We start from the raw sequence: 20122 nt of genomic DNA on the forward strand, positions 1-20122 counted from the left end.
GGGCCGCGAGGAAGGCCGGGGTGCCAGGGCACCGCTGCACGACCCCCCCGGGCTGATGACGGGCTCTAGGGTGACGGCAAGGCCAGGCAGGCGGTGCTCGGGCCGGGCGGACGCAGGCCAGCACTGGTGCAGAGACGGACTGGGGAGCGAAGGGCAGGGGGCAGGTGGCGACTCTCAAACGCTAGGCAGTTTCTTCCAGAGGAAGCGAGAACAAGAGCGACCGAGAAGTGAAAGTGGGCTCAAGGAGACAGGCCTCAGTCACAGTCACTGGGCAGCCGCGTGCGCCGCTGGGGAGGGCGTTTATTACCGAGCGCACTGGGGGTGGTGGCTGGGTGTGGGTGGCCCCCGCAGCAGCAGGGAGCACTTCCTGCGACAGCGCCCGGCCCGGGGCCCCAGGAGAGCCGGGACAGGGAGGCACACGCCCCCTGGGGTCCCGGCTGAGGCTGTCCTCCCGCGCAGCCGGCGCTTCCTGGGTGGAAAGGAGCAAGGCGGCGGCGCGGCCGCTGCGCCCTACCAGTCCTGGTTGTCCCAGCCGTCGTCCACGGCGGCGGGCGGTGCCGCCTCCTTGACAGCCCTGGCCCTGGCCCTGCCCTCCGCCCCGGCCCCCCAGGCCTCCCCACCACCAACGTCGCCACCCCCGTTGCTGGACGCAGACGCGGGGCCCGAGCCCCACGCGTCCCAGCCATCCGAGCTCCTCTTGTCGGTTGAGGGGTCTGCACACGTCCAGCTGTTGCCGCTTGGGGACCTGTGGGCCCCAGCAGGGTCAGTGCTCCCGAAGGCCTCCCAGAAGTTCCGGTCGGTGGTGCCGTGGGAGCTGTCCCCGCCGCTGTTCTGACAGCTCCGGCCCTCCGGGGCTCTGGGACAGAGAGTGGTCTCTGAGCGGCTCCCAGAACCAGGAGGTCCAGAAGGTTGCCGTCGTGGTCCTGAGCCGCCTGGTATTCCCCAGGCTCCTCCCCAGAGAACGGGGGTCAAGGCCGAGTCCAAGCCCCCAGCCAGAGCCCCACCCCCAACCAGGGCACTCAGCCAGTGCCACTCAGGGTCCCAGAGCCGCTGTTCTCGCTCTAGGGCAGAGGAAACCCAGCCTCAGGGCGGCTCCGCCACAGAGCTGAGGCCGTGGAACCTGTGGGTGGGACTCAGGCCTCCTGCCACCAGAGCCCACTCTCCACCAGTCCCACCCAAACGCAGGATGTTTTGAAGGAAAATGTAAAGCGCTGGTTTCCTGCAACGACGATTAAGGGGGAAAAAAACCCAGACCCTTCTCTGCACCGTGGAGTCCCTCAGTCCCTCAAACCAGTCACACCACTGAGCACAGCGGACAGCACGCAGAGGGGGAAGCGCTGAGGCATCCCGTCCGCGAGCATGGGAAACACGCCCAGGCCTCGGGCAGATGGACAGGACAGCACGCGCCACGGCCGGAGCGGCCGCTGCTCCGGGCCTGGCCTGAGACCATCCATCCCCCCACCAGATCCCCAGGGTCCCACCTGGGGTCAGAGAAGGAGAAGGTTGCCCAGTCTGGGCTCGTAGCAGAAAGGCCCGGGCAGGAGGCCTGAATGCTCCAGAGTCCTGGGAGGGGGGTCAGAGCCCTGCCGCACCCCCTCTCCCTCAGCCTGTCCCACAGAGGCGAAGCTGAGACTCTCCCTCCCCAGCCCTGGACGGTGGCAGCTCCCACGAGGTCGAAGGCAGGGCTTCAGAGCGAGAGGTCAGGGGGCCGACAGGCCTCTCTGCACCCCCAGGACTCCAGGGGTTTCTGCACTGTGAGCTCTGAGCCCCTGGGGGAGACACACCTGCCTCCCAGAGACCCCAGGGGAGAATGCCACACGGAAGGGGACCCACTTCGGGAAGGGGGGCCAGTATACCTGTCCAACAGGTCCTCCGCTCTCCCAGAAAAAAAGGTGGTGACGTCCCTCCAGCCCCTGCTACCGACTCCCTGGACCTGGAAGGAGACGTAGGCGCTCAGCCTGGGCTCTGACGCCAAGTGCAGAGTTGAGACCTGGGTGAAGTTTAGGAACACGGCGACACCACGGGGCTCGGGCGGTTCGGCCCGGCGCTGGGGACGGTGGGATGCCCGCTGTGTGGACGCAGAGGCTGTGGCCCCAGGAGCTCAGCGGAGAAGCTCCTGGGTGGGAAGCAGGACAAACGCCAACCCGCCCCTCCCCGCCCCCAGCGGCGCTAAGGCAGAGAAGGTGGCCGCCCCCAGCGCACTCACCAGGGGAGGTCGGCAGCAGCAAGACAAGGGCAGAAAGAAGAGAAGCAACAGGTTAGTGGCTGTGGCGGGTGCCCGTCAAGCCGTTTCCATATTCCTCAGGCTGTCGGCACCGGAGCGTCTACCTGACCCTCCTCACGTCCTACAGGCCCCTCGGGCCGAGAAGCCACACGGGGCATGAAGCGCCCGGCCCTTCCTGCTCGCGGTTCCGGGCTCCTTGGAATATGGAGACGCTTTCAGCCGAGCCCGCCTGTCAGGCGGGGCTTCCCTACCTTGGCCGCCAACTCAGAGAACCCACTGGACACATCATCAAAAATCTTTCCCTCCTTCACCTGGAGGATCGAAACAGCATCGTCACAGCCGAGGCAGATGCCCTGCTGCCCATTACTGACAAAGGACAACGCCCAACGACACCTGTCAGGGGACCTGTCTCCACGCCGCGTCACCCCCTCCCCAGAAGTGAGGGCGAGGAGCAAGCCGACCACCCCGCAGCCCGGGCCGGTCTCGCTCGGACCCTCCCCCGGTGGTCTCCCGAGCACAGGCTGGCGCTGGCCGCAAACCGCACGCCCCCCTCCCCCGGGAGCTTCTCTCGCCGCCTTGGCCTCCTCCGGGGTGAGGGGCCGGGCACACACACAGCCACGTGGGAGCAGAGTACAAAGCCAGGCCTTGCTGGGCTGGGGGACGAGAGCCATAGGCACAACACACACGTGAGGACACGGGGAGTGAGCACGGGAGTCTGAAGCCCGAACAGCGCCTCCCAGCACCACTGCCCCCCGAATGAGGCCCACGGGAGACGCACGCAGCCGAGTACCGGAGTCCCCGCGTTACCTTCTCCTGGGCAGGTTTGAGGACACTCTCGTTCAGACTGTGGCCCAACTCTGATGCCTGTTGGAAGGACAGATGCGATGAGAAAAAGCCGCATACGTGGCAGCACGTTCACCCCAGGACTGCGAGCCCTGCCCGCAGAGAGGAGGCTGCAGACGGCGAGCAGCCCGCCAGCACCCGATGCTCCACGCTGTCGCAGAGGCTGGAGACCGCTGCCCCTGGCCTACGCACCCTGGGAAGGGGCTCGGACAGCAGCCAGCTCTTGGAAGCCCACCCCATCCGGTGGCCACCACCAGGCTCTTCCCGTCGGAGCCCACAGGACCCATCCCAGGAGAACAGCCCCTGGCATCCCCCCGACACAAACGGGTGGATCCCAAGCCCCACCTGCCCTCCAGGGGCCCTGCGGGAGTTCGGACAGAAGGGGATGGAGCTGGGGAGCGAGCCCAGGCCAGCAGCTCAGGTGGGGGGCAGGTAGGACAGAGGGGAGGCAACCACGGAGTGCGGCCCTCGCCACTGGTGTAGGACTCCCCAGCACCGCTGCAGCAGCCTCAGGTTCCGGATCCCACGCCTCCTGCCTGAGACGCGGACGCCTGAGCACCGCGCATGGGCCACGCGGGAGCCCGTCGGGCTGGGGAGCAGCTCTGAGCGTGAAGACAGGGAGCACCGACATGCAGCCGCGGCGCAGACACCTCAGAGCGGGGCACGTGCCAGACACGTGGGGGGGGGGGCATGCATGAGCATGGACGCGGCCTTACCAGCTCTGGCTGCTGCTTGGAACCCCAGAACTTCACCCAGACAGCATGGGGAGACAGGGGTGGGAGAGAGAGCGAGGCGGTGGGAGCAGTGTTTGGCAACAACCAGGACATGGTCCCGTGGGCGCCACACGCTCTCTAGACCTGGCACCTTCCACCTGGGAGCTTTCCAGCATGGTAGGAGCGAGCGGTTAGGGAGTTGAGATGGGGGCTCAAAGAGATCAGCCCTCGGGCCGTGAGGGGGCCGGCGTGGCCCCAGAGGCTCCTTGGACGGCCTGGCACCACGCCAGGACCGCCGGGGCTGCCAGCCAAGGTGTGAGAAAAAGACGAACACCAGGGCCCGAGATGCCGCCCACGAGAAGGGAGGGCGCTAACCGGGGACAGAGGCATGCTGCTGTCACAGGATGCAGACCCCGGTCCCCTGGGGGGCGCTGGGCCTCCCGTGTGCGGTTGCCCAGACATGGCACAGAGCCTCCTTCCCCACGAGGCCAAGGGCACAGGGGCCTATGGCTGCCCGCCTACCAGGGAAGGGGCAGGATCTAAGCCTCCTCCACCTGCTAACCCGCAGGCGCCCAAAGTGACACGTGGACATGTGAGCCTGGGAGGCGAACGCACGCACGGGCCTGTCAGTGCCCAAGTTGCCCGCGGAAGCGCCCTTCCCCTGAGCGCGAGGCACAAAGCGTGCGACCAGCCTAGAACCCTTGAGAGCACGAATGCAGAGGCTTCCTTTGTTACCTTTTGACTTGCCTGGGATCCAAACTTTGTCGCCTGAAAGGAAACACAGAGAGAGGGCTTTCTGGTCAGCTGCCTGACGCTGGCCACCAGGGCTGCACGTCCTTGGGGCCCAGACACCGTGCTGGTCTCCTGACGGCCGCGAGGCACTGGTGCTCACCCCACAGCAGCTCTAAGGGGCCCTGCAAAGCTGCCCACCACACCCACTTCCCCTGGAGGAAGGCCGTCAGGGGAGGGGCAGCCAGGATGAGGGAGCAGGGCTGACGCCGACCTCCCTGCTCTGGAAGGCAGGGCGCACAGGCCGCCCACGGGCCCACAGGTGGGGCAGGTCCCTCTCCAGCGAGCTCTCCCCCTCGCTGCCGAGCGCGGTCTGGTCACACCTCTCACCTCTGCCCAGCACCCCGGCCGCTCTCATAATAAGCAAAGAGGGAAAGGCCTGGATCCCCACCGCAGCCCCGCAAAGCCCCAGAGGGAATCAGCAGAGGCCAGGTGGCAGAGCGCTGGTGCCCCAGCGCCAGGCTCCTCCCCGGGCTCTGGCCCTCAGAAACTCCCGTCCTGGCCTCTCCAGGGCCCGTGTGCTCTGGGTCAGCCTTCCAGGCGGCCTCCCGTCCCGGCTCCGGGCGTTCCTGTCCCTGCCACGGCACGGTCTCCTCGCCAGGCCCGTACCCGCGCACACGCCTCTGGCCTGGCCCCTCCTGCCTGGCCTCCACCCAGTCACTGCCAGGAGCCGAGCACACGCCCACGGCCCATTTGCCTGTCCTGACAATACCCCCAAATCCTGTGTCGCCTCAAGCCCAGGAGCAGGCGAGGGCAAGAGGAAACTCAGGCTGTCTATACCCTGGAGACCCAGCAGCAGAAACTCCAGGCTTTGCTTGGGCCGGGGGAGGGGGAGGCAGGGAAGCCTGGGTCACCCTGACGCCCCGCCGGCACCCGCCTTCTGGAGCCAGCCCAGCCCCTGCAGGCAGCCCCGCTCTGCCCAGTACACTACCAACCGTCACAACAAAGAACGTCCGTGGGGCCTGGAGGATTCGCCAGGGCGAGAGGCTGCTCACCGAAACCCCCTCAGGGCAGATGGACGTGCGGCCTGAGCCCCGTCAGGACCCCCTGGTCTCCCAGAGCCACCTGGCCCGCGCGGCCGCATGACGGGACAGGCTACTTACACCCTCCTTCGCTGCTGAGGCAAACCTGCTTGCTCCAGTGGCGAAACTGCTCCAGCCCTGAAAGGAAGTGACACAGAAGCCACATGGTGGCTCCACACGTGGCCACCAAGGGGGGTGCTCCTCAAACACGCGCCGCCCGCCTCGCACCCACGTTCTGTGGGAAGGACACAGCCAGGGCCCCAGAAGCAGCTCCTGAAAGCTGTCCTCCTTCCTCTAAGTGCAAGGTTGTCTCCCCTAAGCCTCCAAGATAGATGAAAGCAATTTGGAAATAGAAACTCTTCATTTAAATCCCAACTCGGCCTGTTCCATCTGAAGGAGACGCGGAGGGACCCTCGCGAGGAACTGAGAAGTGCGTGCGGCCTCTTCCCCGTGGCGGGGCGGGGTGACACGGAGACACACACTACAGCCTGGGAGGCGCTCCTGGAGAACAGGCTCCTGCACGGCGTGCCAGGCCGACGGCCCCTTTCTTCCCTGGGGCAGCCCTGGCCCAGAACCCACATGCTTGGGAGGCTCTGCCAGGAGCGGGCGGCCAGGCGGGCTCCACTCAGAGGAAACGAGCCTTGCTAAATCTGAGGGACGTGTTTTGTAGCCAAAGTAAACGAACGACAAAACATGCGTGGGATTAAACACCATAAGCAGCGCTTTAAGAAGAGACGTCAGTGAAGGAAAGGGAGGGGGGCCTCTGTGAGACGGGCCAGCGCGGGATCCCAGGACGGCCAGGCTCCGGGAGGCCCCTGGGGAGCGGGGGACAGCCAGGATGGGCGTCCTCACCGAGTACAGGGACGACATGGCGCTGTTGAGGAAGTCGTCTTCCCTCTTCGGAGGCGGTACCGTGTTCCCAAACCCCACGTAGCGGTTCTCCTGGGCCCTGGCGGGGACACAAGCAACAGCCCTGCTGCTCCCGACAGCTGGGGGTGCGGACGTGCCCAGACCCGGGACGGGCACCCCGGAGGACGTGCGGCTCCCACACCCCAGTGTGGGGTCAGGCTCTCCTCTGTTGGTGGGACGAGGCCCTCCTGCTGCACCTGCCAGAGGACCTGGCGAGACCCAAAGCGACAGCCGGTCACTGCAGGGAGTGGGACAGGCTCGACCACAGGTCAGGCAGGTTCCAGGAAGGAAGCACGTCCTTTCTGCTCCCAAGCATTCTAGGCCGTGGTTTTCTCTCCACTCAAGCTCCCCACCCGAAACTGAGCTGCCAGGCAGCACCCCGGGAGGCCTGCCGATTCTGCACCCCCTGCACATATGGGCAGCAGGCTCCCCCGACCCTCGCAGGGGCCAAACTCCCGGGGGCCCCAGGTCTGCCTGGGCCTCCCCCAGCTCCCCCAAGCCCTCCGGAGGCCTTACCCTTGATAGGAGCCAAGGTCATCGTTCAGCCAGTCTTCAAAAGCCTTGTCCGCGGAGGTGGCGGAGCTCTGCAGCTGGCCAGAGGCTCTGCAATGGAGGGTCAGAGGTCAGAGAGGCCGACAGGCAGTGGGCACACGCCCACAGGATCACGAGGGTCTCTGGGAGGTGCCGTCACGCCCACCTGCTCACACCTGGCTCCTCCAAAGCTTGGAGCAGAGGGCGGCTCAGGCTTAGGCTCAGCGGCTGAAGCCGGCAAGAAGCAGGGGGAGGTGCTGCAGCCCAGGGTGGGGGGCACAGCAGCTCCACGCCTGCCCATGCCTGCAGGGAGGCCGCAGGGGTCGAGGCCAAAGCAAGCGCTCGGCAGGAATCTGGAGCCCTTCCGACCGGAATCTCGCCACACAAGGGGGAGGCGGAGGGGAGGGCCGCTGGGCACCCCTGGCGTCAACAGGGAGCTCTCTCTGAGACCAGTCACCCCGGAACACCAGCCTCCAACCCACGAGAGGACACAGGATGCCCGCCAGGGGGATGGGTCACCCTGGGGACGTGGGCAGCCCTCAGGCAGGACAGGAGACGTAAACAGCAGCCAGACTGGGTCCTACAGAGATGCCGTGTGCTGTGGGCACAGATCTGAGGAACAGGGAATGGTGCTTCTACTTCAGACGTACCTTTACTGGTTGAATTTCTACTAAAAGTTTGAATTGTAACTTAAAAAGTTGTTTTTCCCACTGACTTTCAGAAACAGCTCACAACTGGAGCTGTTACCACAACAGCACAGGGACCCTGAGCCACAGTTAAGGTCGGAGCCGGGCAAACCCAGCCCAGAGCCCGGCCCACAGGCCAGACGAGTAGCTACCGGTGGGCAGAGGACGGCAGCGTCTTGGGCTGAGGTGGGGTCCAGTTCTGGGCGGGCGATGACTCCAGAGACCATTCTCTGCCTTCGGCCAGAGTGGCCACCTGCAGAGGGAGCCAGGGCGTCAGGCAGCGTGGATGCCGCCTGCCCCGCACACAGCCCCTCGGGCTCAGCTGCCACGGGCCAGGGCTCTGCGGGTGCCGACACTGAGACTGGCTCTCACGATGGGCGGTGAGCAAGCTCTTGGTCGGTGTGGCGCCCGGGCCCCCTCTGCACCCCCCGAACGGATGCAGCGCTCCCCAGAGGCTGCGAGGAGGGCTCAGCCCTCCTAATCACAGGCCACCTGCGTCCCCTTGGGTGGGGCGAGCTGGGGCCACACGTCCTGTGTGTGGACTGCACATGGCCTCCGTGTCGTGTCAGAACCCACAGGAGACCTCAGCCCCTGGAACCACTCCAGCAGCCGATGGCCGGAGCAGCCTGCACGCGGCCGGGCGGCCTGTGCTCACCTTGTCCCTGAAGAGGGCGGCGGCCTTGCTGTTGTACTTCTCCTGCAGGGACCAGCAGGGGTCATAGACCTCTTGACACTCCAGGAACTCCCGGAATTTAGCGTTCCCGCCGGCCTTCATCTTCTCCAGCTCCACGTCCTTCCACTTGTCCATAGTGACGGACCGGACAAAGCTACACACCAGAGGGCCGACCTCGCCACCAGTACCAGCATCCAAGAGCCCACCCCAAACAGTCTGGAATTCGACACGTGCACGTCCTGTGCCAGAGTGCCGGAGCGGGTAGGAGCCGGCCTGGGGGTGGCCCTCACCTTCCCGTCAGCCGCCAGGCGGCAGCCCAGGAGCAGAGGGCACTGACCTGAGGTGCACCCCGAGCCCGCGGTGCTTCCCCGAGCACTCCAGGCAGATCCAGATGCCGTAGGTCACGCTCACCCACTGAGGGTTGAAGGCACCGCACTCAAAACACACCTGCGAAGAGCGCCCAGGCGACTCACCCGGAGCGGGGACCCCGAAGACCCAATGGGGGGCCCCCAGAGGGGGCAGAGGGAGGCTGGCTGGGAGGCCAATGGTGACAGGGAGGGAGGACTCTGAGGCCACGAGCAACTCTGAGAGGACCCCAAAACCTAAGCCAAGTGTCAAGGAAAAGCGGACACTTACGTTGTTTTCAGCTTGCACCCTAATTTCCTTAAGAACTTTCCTAGTTCTCGGGCTGGCCATGGCGCTGTGAAAGAGAAAAACAAACTTTTCAACTTCCAAATAGGTCACTTCACAAGAAGATCAACCTTTGGCGCAAACACACTACAAAGTATGACTTCAAGAAATTCCGTGAAGCTGCTTGGAAGCTACAGGGGAACAGGGCTACTTACTGCAGGAACCTGCTCTCCACGTGCTAAGAAAAGCCGAGATCAGTCTGGACGCTCCCGGGCCAACCACAGCGTGGTTATTAGGGGCGATGCGCAATTACCGGAGGCTGCTCATCATGTACCATCAAGACCACACGATTTATAAAAACACCCGTCTTCTGGTGAAGTTCACAGCAAGGGGTGGTCTTCACAAAACGTGCTCAGACTGGCTGTTAAATCTCATTTCCCCTTTTCAGGGCGACACATCAGACTTGGGCTGACAGTATCCGAAGCCAGGGAGCCCCACATTCTCGGCCCCCGCAGCCCCTCTACCTTCTACCAGTGCAGGGAGGCTCCTGGCCTGGGGCGGAAGCAGTGGCCCCGACTGACACAGGAAGAAGCTGGCCTCCCAGGGACCATCTGAAGGATGGAGGTGACAGACAGCATGGCCACAGCAGGGCAAGGACAGGGGTCTAGGGACCAGCAGACCTGCCACTGCATCTCAGGGGGACACTGCCGGGGAACAGCAGCCGCACAGCCCGAGCTGAAGAGAAAACCCATTTACTTCTTTATAGATCTCCTAGCTTTGGCAAAGTTCAAGTTCAAGTGGTGGCCCGGTAAGTTTCAGGTGGGGGATGGGGAGGGAGCCCAGCGTGGTGTCGGCAGTAAAGTAACCCCATGGATGCCCAGCCTGAGTCTCAGGCTGGCCCTTCCCTCGTGACCAGGACCTGCAGGCTGTCCCTCCAGCTCCCCCGGCAGCATGCGTCCTCTCAGGACACACAGGCGGCTTAAGGGACAGAGCCACACACCTGGGCTGCCGGCGGTGTCTCCAGCCTCCGACCCTGCACCCCACCGTCTGTGAGGGACTGCTCCAACCAGCTTCCCTGCCAATGCTTTAGCGTGCAAGTCCCAGGAGCAGCAGTCACCTTCGGTTACTCCCCAAGGGGACCCTGCCTCTCCCCACACCCAGGCCTCCCGAATGCTGAGCCCCAGGACGCCTAACGCCCACAACGCCCACTTCTGAGCCAGCTGAGGTTAGGAGACAAATGTCTGCTTTCTGTAACTGAGGGAAACAAAGCCAAGGGCTCGCCGGAGGCGCCTTTCTGCTCCGTATTCCTCTGTGCTGTGCATCACGGTCTCGAAGGCAAACACCCGAACCCACAATCCTGCCCAGCACCCAGCACCCGGCCCGATCCATCCAGGCGGGATCCTGTCCTCAGGCTGAGCTCCAGTCACCCACAGGGCGAAGGCAGAAATGGGTGGCCCCTGGGAGCTCTTTCCAGAGAACTGTGCCTGCCCAGAGGCTCCCGTTCTGGCCAACAGGACCCAGGCAAACAAAAGTCAGAACTGGGGTAAGCCTGCCCTGAATTTCTAACTGCGTAAAAGAAGGCAGAAAGAGTGTCTGCAAAAGTACAGCAAAGGAAATACGTGAAAACTAAATGACTTGGCTCGGATTTAAAAGGAACTTTTTTTGGACATGAGAATCCTTTACTTCTGTGAAATGCTAACTCTAATACATAAAAAACAAACACTTCCTAACTTTCAAAACTACAGTTTGTCTTGAAATATAATCCAAGAACTCCTGCATTAATGCTTGAAACCAAACCCAGCTCTGTGCAAGTGAACGTGGCCTCAGTAAACGGTGAACCAAATAACACTTCTCAGTTTACAGGAAAAAGCCACTTGTCAGCCGGCAGAATGCTGTTCCTTAAGTTGGGACTTCCTCAATGCCTGAGATGAAAAGGGATGACTTAGGGACACCGCTTGGGGCTGTTACACAGGCGACAGGCAGAAATCCTGCTCATCTTTCCCAGAAACCACCTGAGGCCCCCGAAGCACCTACACCGAAGAACAACTGTTTCTCACTTGAAACACCATCACTTCTGCACTTCTGCAGGGTACGGTCCCAGGAAGGGATGCCAAAGCCAACTTAAACTCTAATTATCCCCCGGGCCATTATCACAGCCCCACCTGGCACAGAAACAGAGGATGGCAGAACCCTCTGGCCTGCACTAAAGGACACAATTAACTCTCATATGGGTGGTCAGCGATGAAGCTGTTGAACAGGGCAGACGAGAAGCACAGTTCCACCTAAACGCACGGGCACTGACAGAGAATTCCAAAGTCCCTTCTTGGTTTCCTCTCCCTCCCCCAAGACGATCACCCACGGCCACCAAGGGTGAGGCTGCCATTTCCGATTAGACCGACCTCTCCAACACCGAGGGGGAGGACGCTTCCCTCTTAGGAGTGGAAGCCCCTTCAAAGCTCAGACCCGGCCCGACGGGACCCTGTGTCCAAACCAGCTCCTGGTGCCGAAGGAAGGGACGGGGCAGGGCCGGCTCGCCCCACGGAGGGGGTGTTGGTGGGCAGCGGCCCGTGACAGCCTCAGAGGAAAGAAGGCTGGGGGCCGGGGGCGAGCTGCGGGGGCGTGTGGGTCCAGGCGGGGGCGGCCAGAGGACGGGGGACGGCCGGGGGCCCGTGGACTAGCCCCGGGGTGGCCGGGGGAGGGCGGGGTGGGCGCTTCCAGGTCCTGCGGACAGCGGCCTCGGAGCGGGTGGGGGTCTGGGCGGAGGCGGCCGCCGGCAGGGGCAGTGGACCAGCCCGAGGGGAGCCGGGGCCTCGGGGCCTCGGCCGCGCGCTTACCGGGCGGAGGGCTCGATCCTGCGCGCCGGGTCGGGCCGGCTCAGGCCAGGGTCAGGGCCGGGGTCCTGGCCGGGGTCGGCCGCGCCGCGAACCGCACCGAGGACGACCGCCGACCACCCACCCCACCGCCACCAGCTTCCGGCTACGTCGCGCCTCGCAACGCCTCACGGGAAGCCGGGGACGGGCCGGCGGGGGCGGGCCTTCCTCCCCGCCTGCTTGGCCGGAAGCGCTGCCTCACCCCGTAGCTATGGGGACGCGTCCTCCTCCGGGCTGCTGTGTCGGAGCTGCTAGTCCAGCGGGGACCGCGGTAGCCTGGGGACCGACAGCCGTGCTCACCAGCGGTGCGCCGTCAGGATCAGACGGGAAACTGATGGCCTGCTCAAATTAGAACGATTCATGGGCGTTTACTCACAAGGGGGCTGGTTAGCAGGGTATGCGCGGGTTTAGGGCACCGCAGGAATTCTGCGGGAACCCAGGGCTGGAGCAGCAGAGCTGTGACGTCAGCAGACTCCAAGGAAAAGAGGGAAGGAGGGGTTCCCGGACTCGGGAAGGGCAGTGTCCTCAGGGCCACTGCCCAAGAGGAGCTGTCATCTTTTGTTTAGGGCATGACCAGCCCAAGGCGACCTAGTAGAAGGCGGCACGGGAATAAATACCGGCCTCTCTGGCCTCTCACCCTCTGGTCTCCCGATTTTGCCTCCCACTGGCCAGGCCCACCGGTGCAGTCTGAGGTGGAGAAGGGTAGGGGGTGGGCACGGAGGACAGCTGGAGACGTTGCAAGCAGGCTGCAAAGCAGTGTGGATCCCGAATATGGGAAATATGACTGTAGAAAGAAAACTGTCCAGAGTGATGATCTCTGGGGAGTATAACTGCAAGCGATTTTTGGTTTTGTTTTTATTCTGTGCTCTTACGTGTATTCCACATATTCTTCATTGATCTATGGAACTTTTGGAGTGATCAAGTACGAACGTTTTTACTGAGGTATAATTTACATTCAACAATTTACGTTCAATGAGTTTTGAGAAATGCATACTGCAGTGTAACCTCCACCATGATCAATTATAGAACATTTCCATCACAGGCAACCACTGTTCTTACTTTTATCCCCATTTCTTAGTTTACCTATTCTAGAACTTCATATAAATGGAATCATGCAATAAGTACTCTTCTGAATGGCTTCTTTCACTTAGCATAATGTTTTCAAGGTTCATCCATGTCATAGCATGTCAGCACTTCATTCCTTTTTATTGCTGAATACTATTCCGTTAAATGAATATAACTCTTTGTTTATCCGTTCACGTATTGGACAGTGGAGTCATTTCTGAGTCTTGGGTATTGTGAATAAAGCTGCCCCGAAATTCACGTGGGTGTATTTTAACATTTCTTGTGCATAATTACCTAGAAGTTAGGCTGCTGGGTGATCGGGGAGGTGTATGTTGAACCTCATAAGAAATTGTGAAGCAGTCTTCCAGAATGGCTGTACCATCTCACACCCCACCAGCAGTGTGAGAGCTCCAGTGTCTGGCACGTATGCTGGGTTATCTCATTTGCATTTCCCTCCATTGCTGGTTGAAAGCTGCCCTGGAGGGTTATCTTAGCTTCCTGGCCCTTCCAGCCCACCCTGTGCCCAGCTTAGCATAAGCACCTCATGCAGCCAGGGGAAGCCCTCGGGAAGGAGCCAGCAGGGCTTGCAGTGAGAAGCCACTGGCATCACAGAAACAAGAGGACTGAGGTGATGTGCACGGGGCACCCATAGGGTCTACACAAGGACAACGTGAGACAGTGTAGATTTCGGCACGAGACCCTGGGGCTGGGACTGTGTGGGTTCCACAAGTTCAGAGAGCGAGAGCCACGTGCTGGATTCCTCACGTGGGCTCCCTGGAGGAAGCGGGCTATGAAGGATGTTGAAAGGGAGGAGAGGAAGAGGGAAGGTGGTCCCTGAAAGGGCACAGCGGAAGCCATCATTTGGCACTGCTAGTGCAGACAATGAGCAGAGGCTGAACTTTCAGTTTTCTGATCATAAAGCTAAAAGGTCAACCCCTACTCCACCCCAGGCTCTGGAGCCCTGCAGCTACGCTCGTCCCCGGGGCCAAGAGCAGGGAGGTGGCCATTGCAAGGACAGGGCAAGCCTGCCTCCTCACAGCATCCGTGGTGCCCCTGCCTCTCTCTGCCATCTCAAGGCTGGCTCAGTGACCAAGTAACAGAGGATCAGTCTGGGCACTGAAGTGGTGAATGGAGCAGAACACGCAGCTGCAAACTGGAAATGTTTTATTACCCCATCTGAAATATTTAGATAATTTGTTTTTCTTCTAGACCTGCCGGCAGTACATTAATTTCCAGTTAGAGTAATGTGATCATCTTTGTGGTTTCCTCCCCAGGGCTGCTGAAGCTCTCGATATGATATGAGTAAAACTGAAGGGAATACGAGGGCAGCGATATGCAAACCTCGGGGTAAATGGCTGCGCGAGGCTGGGGCTGGCCTGGGCCACACGAGTTTACCCGTGAAGTCACCATGGGACCCGGGACACATCGCTGCTGCCTCCTGGACTCAATTTCCCCATCTGTGAAAGGAGGACCCCAATTCCCCTTCTAGGCCGGGGCCCACGCTTCCTGCCTGCTCGTCTGAAGTCAGGCCCTGGGCTCGATGAGGAAGATCTTGTGTAAACGGCACAGCAGTGCAGCTCTTCCTGATGTGCACCTGTTGTTCAGGTGAAGAAGCGGAGGCACAGAACAAGTAAGCAATTTGCCCCAGGTCGAAAGGGCAGCACGTGGTGGAGGCGAGGTTGGTACCCAGCCTGTGTAACATCTTCCTCAGAGTAGAAGGGCGTGTGGGCCGAGCGTCCACTGGGGGTGCAGTTGTGTCCTCTGACCTGACCCAGCACCAGTCTCAGAGGTCAGTTTCATTCCAGACACGTGCAAGTGATGGAGAAACTGGGTTGGGCCGTGAGCACTGGTCAACCGTGACCCTGTCAGGGTCTCACCGCCGGGTCCCGGGGGTCCAGCCAGCTGCCATCAGGGGTGGCGGAGCCTAAAGAAACAGCGGAGGCTACCCAGGACTGGTGAGGGCCGTGTGTGTAAGTGTACACATCTGTGAGCATGTTTGGGTTTGCACGTGTGTGCGTGTGATTGGTGCGTGTGTGTATACATGTGTGCACGGTATTGCATGTGTGGTCTGTGCCTTAAGGCTCGTTAGGCTCAAGGTCATTGTACTGAGTCCCCCACGCGCACAGGGACAACAGGTGTGGCTTTGGGGTCTGCCCAGAAGAGGCGCCGCCCACAGGGCTTCCCAGAGAAGCAGGGTCTACCATACCTGCTTTGCACAGCGGCAGCGGCGGCAGCTTGGAGTCGGAGAGGCCGCCCTGGCCCCGGCCAGTGGCAGCAGCACACAGATGCGGGCCCAGGCTACTCAGACCCCGGAGGCACGCCAGCAGTGCTCGTCCAGAGCTCCTGCGTGCAGGGAGAAGTGAAGCCAGGGCTGTGTCCGCCTCGCCCCCAGGAGCACTGCTCCGCCCCGCACAGGTCTGTGTTCCTGAAACCAGGAACTGGGCTGAGGAGGGGCCATGTGGGGCCCCGTGAGGACAAGGCTCCTTCCCTGCCTGGGAGGGTGGCTCTCAGGAAGTCTCGCTGCCTATATTTAAAGATCAGCCATTCTGTGGGCCTCCAGGAGGCTGGGGCATAGCAGGACCTTGGGGGCATCTTGAAATGACTATCTAATCCCATTGACTGGCCAGCGCTCCAGGGCCGCCTGGAGAGGTGGTCGCCGGCCATGGATATCACCAGAGCCCTCGGTCTCTCTCTGGACTCTTAACTCCTCTTAAAATCTCTCTCATATTGGGCTCAGCTCGGGGGCAGGGCTGTTTCTCCCAGTGTTTAAGGGGATATGCCTATGCCACCCGGCCCCCGCTGGGCTCCAGGGAGCAGTTAGACCCACCTTGAGGCCGACAGGGCCTCAGGTACATGGAAACAGCCCCAGTTTCCCAGCGGGAGGGCTCGAGGTCAGGATCATTCGCTCTGTCCCAGCGATGCGGATGGAGCCCACTGTTTGCTGGGCGCTGGTAGGAAGAGAGGGAGGGACCCCTGCCGGGCAGCGTTGGTCCCGATGCCGGCCCTGGCGCACAGAGGGTGCCGCGATGCCCACCCATCCGACCCCTGTTGCTGCCTCTAAATGATGCACAGGAAGAACTGGGCCACAGGATGAAGGAAATGGAAGGAATGTCAGAATGTGGTCCTGCTAATTCACGAGGCCGTGCATCACTACGGAGCACAACTGCTCCTGACCCAGAGCTGTCGTTCCTCCTAAAACACCCAGGAACTTGCAGCTGTGCCGAATGACACTTGGTCACACAGGCTAACGAGTCACGGCCAGGAGTGTATTGAGACAGGGCCAGCTTCTCAGACTGCAGGCCTGAGGGCTCAGATCCCAGGGGCTATGACAGGAAGACCCACACACCCCCGCCTTAGCCCCTCCCATGCCTATCCAGATTCTAGTTGTTAGAGACAGAAAACCCAACCCCACATGGCTTAAACAACAAAGGGATGTTATTGGCTCATGTGGTGAAAAGTCCAGTGGTAAGTTGGCTGTCAGGTGAGGCTTGATCCAGCAGCTCAGCTGTATCACTGAGGACCAGGTTTCTCTCTGTATCTTTGCTCTGCTGTTCCATTTTCATCCGAAGGTCCCAAAATGCAGCTCCTAAGGCTGTAAGCTCCCTGTTCACATCCCAGCTAAAACCCCAAGATTCACTAGCTTGGGTCATGTGTCCACTTCTAAACTAATAACAGGCCAAGGGGATGGACTGTGCTGATCTGTGGCATCTAAGCCCCGAGCTCCAGCCCTGGAGCCCCAGAGGGGAGGCAGGTTCCCAGGACTGCAAGGACCCCAAACAGAAGTCCGAAGGTCAGGTGAGCTCTCCTTGTGGCCGAGGTTGAGGTGGGCATTTTGTGGCTCCCCTCTGTGTCCCCGGGGCCCAGCATGAGCCCAGCCAGCGTGGTACGAACACTGGGGAGGCCTGGGTGGGGCTCTGCCTGTCTCCTCTTCTCTTCGAGGGAGCTGCTGCTAGAAGGAGGGAGGGAATGGGTGGAGGTGGACAGGCAGATCGTCTCTCCAGAGAGGCAGGAACTTGGCCTGGAGGCAGGAGGGAAGAGGGGTTTCAGGTGGACACAGGACCTGGCGCCACGGGGAGGCTGAGAAGGGCCGGCCAGGTGGTGGGCGGCAACTGGGAACAGCCACTGACACACTGACCCCAAGGCCAACACGACGGGGAGGAAGGGTGGGGGGGGGCCGGGCGGTTGGAAATCAGGTCTTGAAGGACCACAAGCGCAGCCAGTCACATTTTGGGCTGAGAGCGCTCCTGGTCGGTCAGCCAGGAGGCCTGAGAGCCGGTGGCCCCGGGGGGCCCACAGCATCCCTCATCCTTACCTCCTAGGCACCTGCCAGCTGAGAAATCACAGGGCAAGGGGAGCCACCGACCTGCCATCCTGCCCCCGGCTCCCTCTGCTGCCCCTCCCAAAGCCCCTGCCCCTGTGCTCCGTCTCTGGACTTACCCAGACCTGGACCCAATCTCGCCTTGAGCTGCGGGCGGCCAGGTCTCTGGACCTGGCGGAGCCTCAGCCTCTGTGAAGCTGTGAAGCGGGATCACCATCGCTCCTCCCCCACGGTCCCGTGACATCGAGGGAGATGAAAGGAGGTGCGGCTTCTGGGCCCGGGAGGGACCTTGGGCTCTTGGTCACTTCACACCCCACCCCCACCCGCGCGAAGACAGAAGCAGAGCCTTCAGGAGTGACACAGGGGGTGTCAGCAGGGCTGGAAGAGTCTGTCACCTGCCGTTCCCTTTGCTCCCAAAGCCCAGGAGTCCTTCCTGGGGACTCGGTAAACGTGGCTTGATGTGGGCGGTCCTTTGCCACTCGGGAATCGTACCCCATGCCAGCCCTCCATCGAGAGAGAGACAGAGACAGAGGGAGAGCGAGAACGCAGAGCCAGGCGGGGAGGCAGCCGCTGACCTCAGCAGAGGACACACACAGGCCTGCAGACCAGCTTCCCTTCTCCTTTGTTTCCAGTTTGCTTAACGAGCCAAATATTTAAGCAACTCCCCCGCTACCCCGCTTTACTCTTTAATCCCTGAACCGCTGACAGTGATGACGAGGTCCCAGTGAGAGCTGCGGACGTGTCCTCTGGGCTCTCCTGGACTGGGTCTCAGGAGGCCCGGGCCGACGTGCCGGTGGACGGGCCAGAGACATACCTGGGCCGCGTCTGGGTCACGGCAGCGAGCTGTCTCCTCCCGCCCAGCGCTTCTAGCTCTCAAAGGCCCGCAGGAGGGCTCCTGGATTTAATGCCTCGTCTGTACCCCAGCCCGACGACGGGCACCCTCACAGGGCCTGTGGTCCGTCTGGGAGAACCAGTGGGGTGTCTGCACGTGGGGCCTCCACCTGGGCCAAGGGAGTTTGCCCCTGTGTCAGGCACCCCAGGGAGCCTGAGGCCGCTCTCTGTCCTTTGAAGCCTGTCCAGCTCTGTTGCTCTTTCAAAGGAAGAACAGGACCCACAGTGCCTTTTATCTGGTTCGGATTAAGGGGTCAGGCCCCCCCCACATGCAGTTCTGGGGCTCAGCCAATATCTTTCCGGGAGTGTTTGTTGATACTTATAAATGTCTCCCAAATTCGTCTGAAAACATCTGTGCACATGGCGGTTTCCGTCGCTCTGGGTGAACAGAGACGGCAAGAGGTTTTTTGTTTTTCTTTTAACATCTTTATTGGAGTATAATTGCTTTACAGTGGTGTGTTAGTTTCTGCTTTATAACAAAGTGAATCAGTCATACATATACATATGTTCCCATATCTCTTCCCTCTTGCGTCTCCCTCCCTCCCACCCTCCCTATCCCACCCCTCCAGGTGGACACAAAGCACCGAGCTGATCTCCCTGTGCTATGCGGCTGCTTCCCACTAGCTATCTATTTTACGTTTGGTAGTGTATATATGTCCATGCCACTCTCACTTTGTCACAGCTCACCCTTCCCCCTGCCCATATCCTCAAGTCCATTCTCTAGTAGGCAAGAGGTTTTGACAGAGCTGAAATTCCTCTAGCCCCGCTGTGAGCTGACCCCATACAGGCCCCGAGGCGGCTGTTGTTTCTGCCACGGGGATGGCTGAGCTCTGCAGGGTCGATGGGGGTGGCAGAGGGGTGCAGGGGCCCCCCCCAAACCTCAATCTGGCCTCTCCAAGTGTAGTGCTGAATGGTGGCCTCCGGAGGATACATCCCTACTGCCTGGAACCTGTGAACAGGACCTTATTTGGGAAAAGGGTCTCGGTAGGGATTGAATTAAGGATCTCGCATGAGATTCTCCTGGATTACCTGGGTGAGGCCGCAATGTGTCCTTACAGGAGACAGAAGAGGAGGGACAGACAGAGGAAAAGGCCGTGTGAAGATGGAGACTGAGATGTGAGTGACGTGGCCACAAGCCCAGGGACGCCTGGGCCACGAGAGCTGGGCTCAAGGATGGGTCCCGCCCCGGAGCCTCCAGAGGGAACGTGACCCTGCCGACACCTTGAGTTTGGACTTCTGGCCTCCAGAACTGGGAGAGAATAAACTTCTGCTGTTTTAAGCTCCACCCCCACCCCCCACCCCACCCCCGCCCAGTTTGTAGTAAACTTACAGCTGCCACAGCAAATTGCCTGGAGGCCTTCTCTGGGTGAGACTGCTCCTCCCCCAGGGACTCAGTCCCACCCTCAGAGCGTCCTGGAAACCAGGGGCACCTCCCCCGACCGTGCCACCTCGGCCCGCAGACCCCAGGGGCAGGCTTTCCTCCAGATTTGCTGTCTATGCTCAGCTGTGGGCAGTGTGGACGTTCCCGGCCTCACCTTGGTGACCCGGCAGCGTTGCCCAGGTGTCAGGCTGCCGTCTGTCCCCCAGCTCCTCGGACGGCCTGCTGGGGGCCTGGAGATAGCCCACCTCTGTTCTCTGCTCATGACTCACATGGCACTGCAGTCTCCTGCTGCCCCGATCTGGCTCAGGCAAGGGGGGCCTCTGATCACTGAGTTCCATCTGGGGGTCTATGTAAAATGCAGAATTGGCAACATTCAGCCTCCAGGAACCGTAGCCCTCTGCCAGGAGGAATACGAAGTGCAGTGCTATGTAAAGTCTCAGTGCAGAGGGGGCCTAGGGAGAGTCATAGGCTTGTCATCTGTACAACGGGTGGCTCTGCGCCCGGGGGTCCCTCCTGGCCACCCAGCGTGCATGCCTCAGGTGTATGGACGCCATTGACCCTGTGCAGAGCTCCACAC

At 61.4% G+C, this 20122-nt stretch overlaps 1 protein-coding gene across 2 annotated transcripts; it reads right to left on the bottom strand.

The window, feature by feature from the left end:
* Positions 1-264: 264 nt before the first annotated feature.
* Positions 265-12030, bottom strand: ARFGAP1 (ADP ribosylation factor GTPase activating protein 1). Of its 2 annotated transcripts, XM_032606441.1 has the most exons (14): positions 11855-12006; positions 9027-9090; positions 8728-8837; positions 8373-8544; positions 7870-7970; positions 7017-7103; positions 6444-6540; positions 5673-5729; positions 4516-4548; positions 3784-3813; positions 3032-3088; positions 2476-2535; positions 1857-1933; positions 265-856 (listed from the first exon to the last, which is right to left on the bottom strand). In XM_032606441.1, the coding sequence occupies exons 2-14, from the start codon at positions 9084-9086 to the stop codon at positions 511-513; spliced, it is 1287 nt and encodes a 428-aa protein (XP_032462332.1). In that variant the 5' UTR covers positions 9087-9090; positions 11855-12006; the 3' UTR covers positions 265-510. The 2 variants fall into 2 exon arrangements, with proteins under 2 accessions (XP_032462332.1, XP_032462333.1); XM_032606442.1 differs by lacking the exon at positions 3784-3813 and having other exon boundaries at positions 11855-12030.
* Between the last annotated feature and the right edge of the window lie 8092 nt (positions 12031-20122).

Source organism: Phocoena sinus, chromosome 15 (genome assembly GCF_008692025.1).
Source record: "Phocoena sinus isolate mPhoSin1 chromosome 15, mPhoSin1.pri, whole genome shotgun sequence".
NCBI classification, from domain to species: domain Eukaryota; kingdom Metazoa; phylum Chordata; class Mammalia; order Artiodactyla; family Phocoenidae; genus Phocoena; species Phocoena sinus.

Bases quoted from the DNA above. Each gene is read 5' to 3' on its own strand.
- ARFGAP1 (XM_032606441.1), bottom strand. From the start codon at position 9,086: ATGGCCAGCCCGAGAACTAGGAAAGTTCTTAAGGAAATTAGGGTGCAA. The intron at 6,541-7,016 runs GTAAGGCCTCCG...TGTCCCCGCCAG, and splicing joins GACCTTGGCTCCTATCAAGG to GGCCCAGGAGAACCGCTACG. The intron at 5,730-6,443 runs GTGAGGACGCCC...ACTTCCTTTCAG, and splicing joins CCATGTCGTCCCTGTACTCG to GGCTGGAGCAGTTTCGCCAC.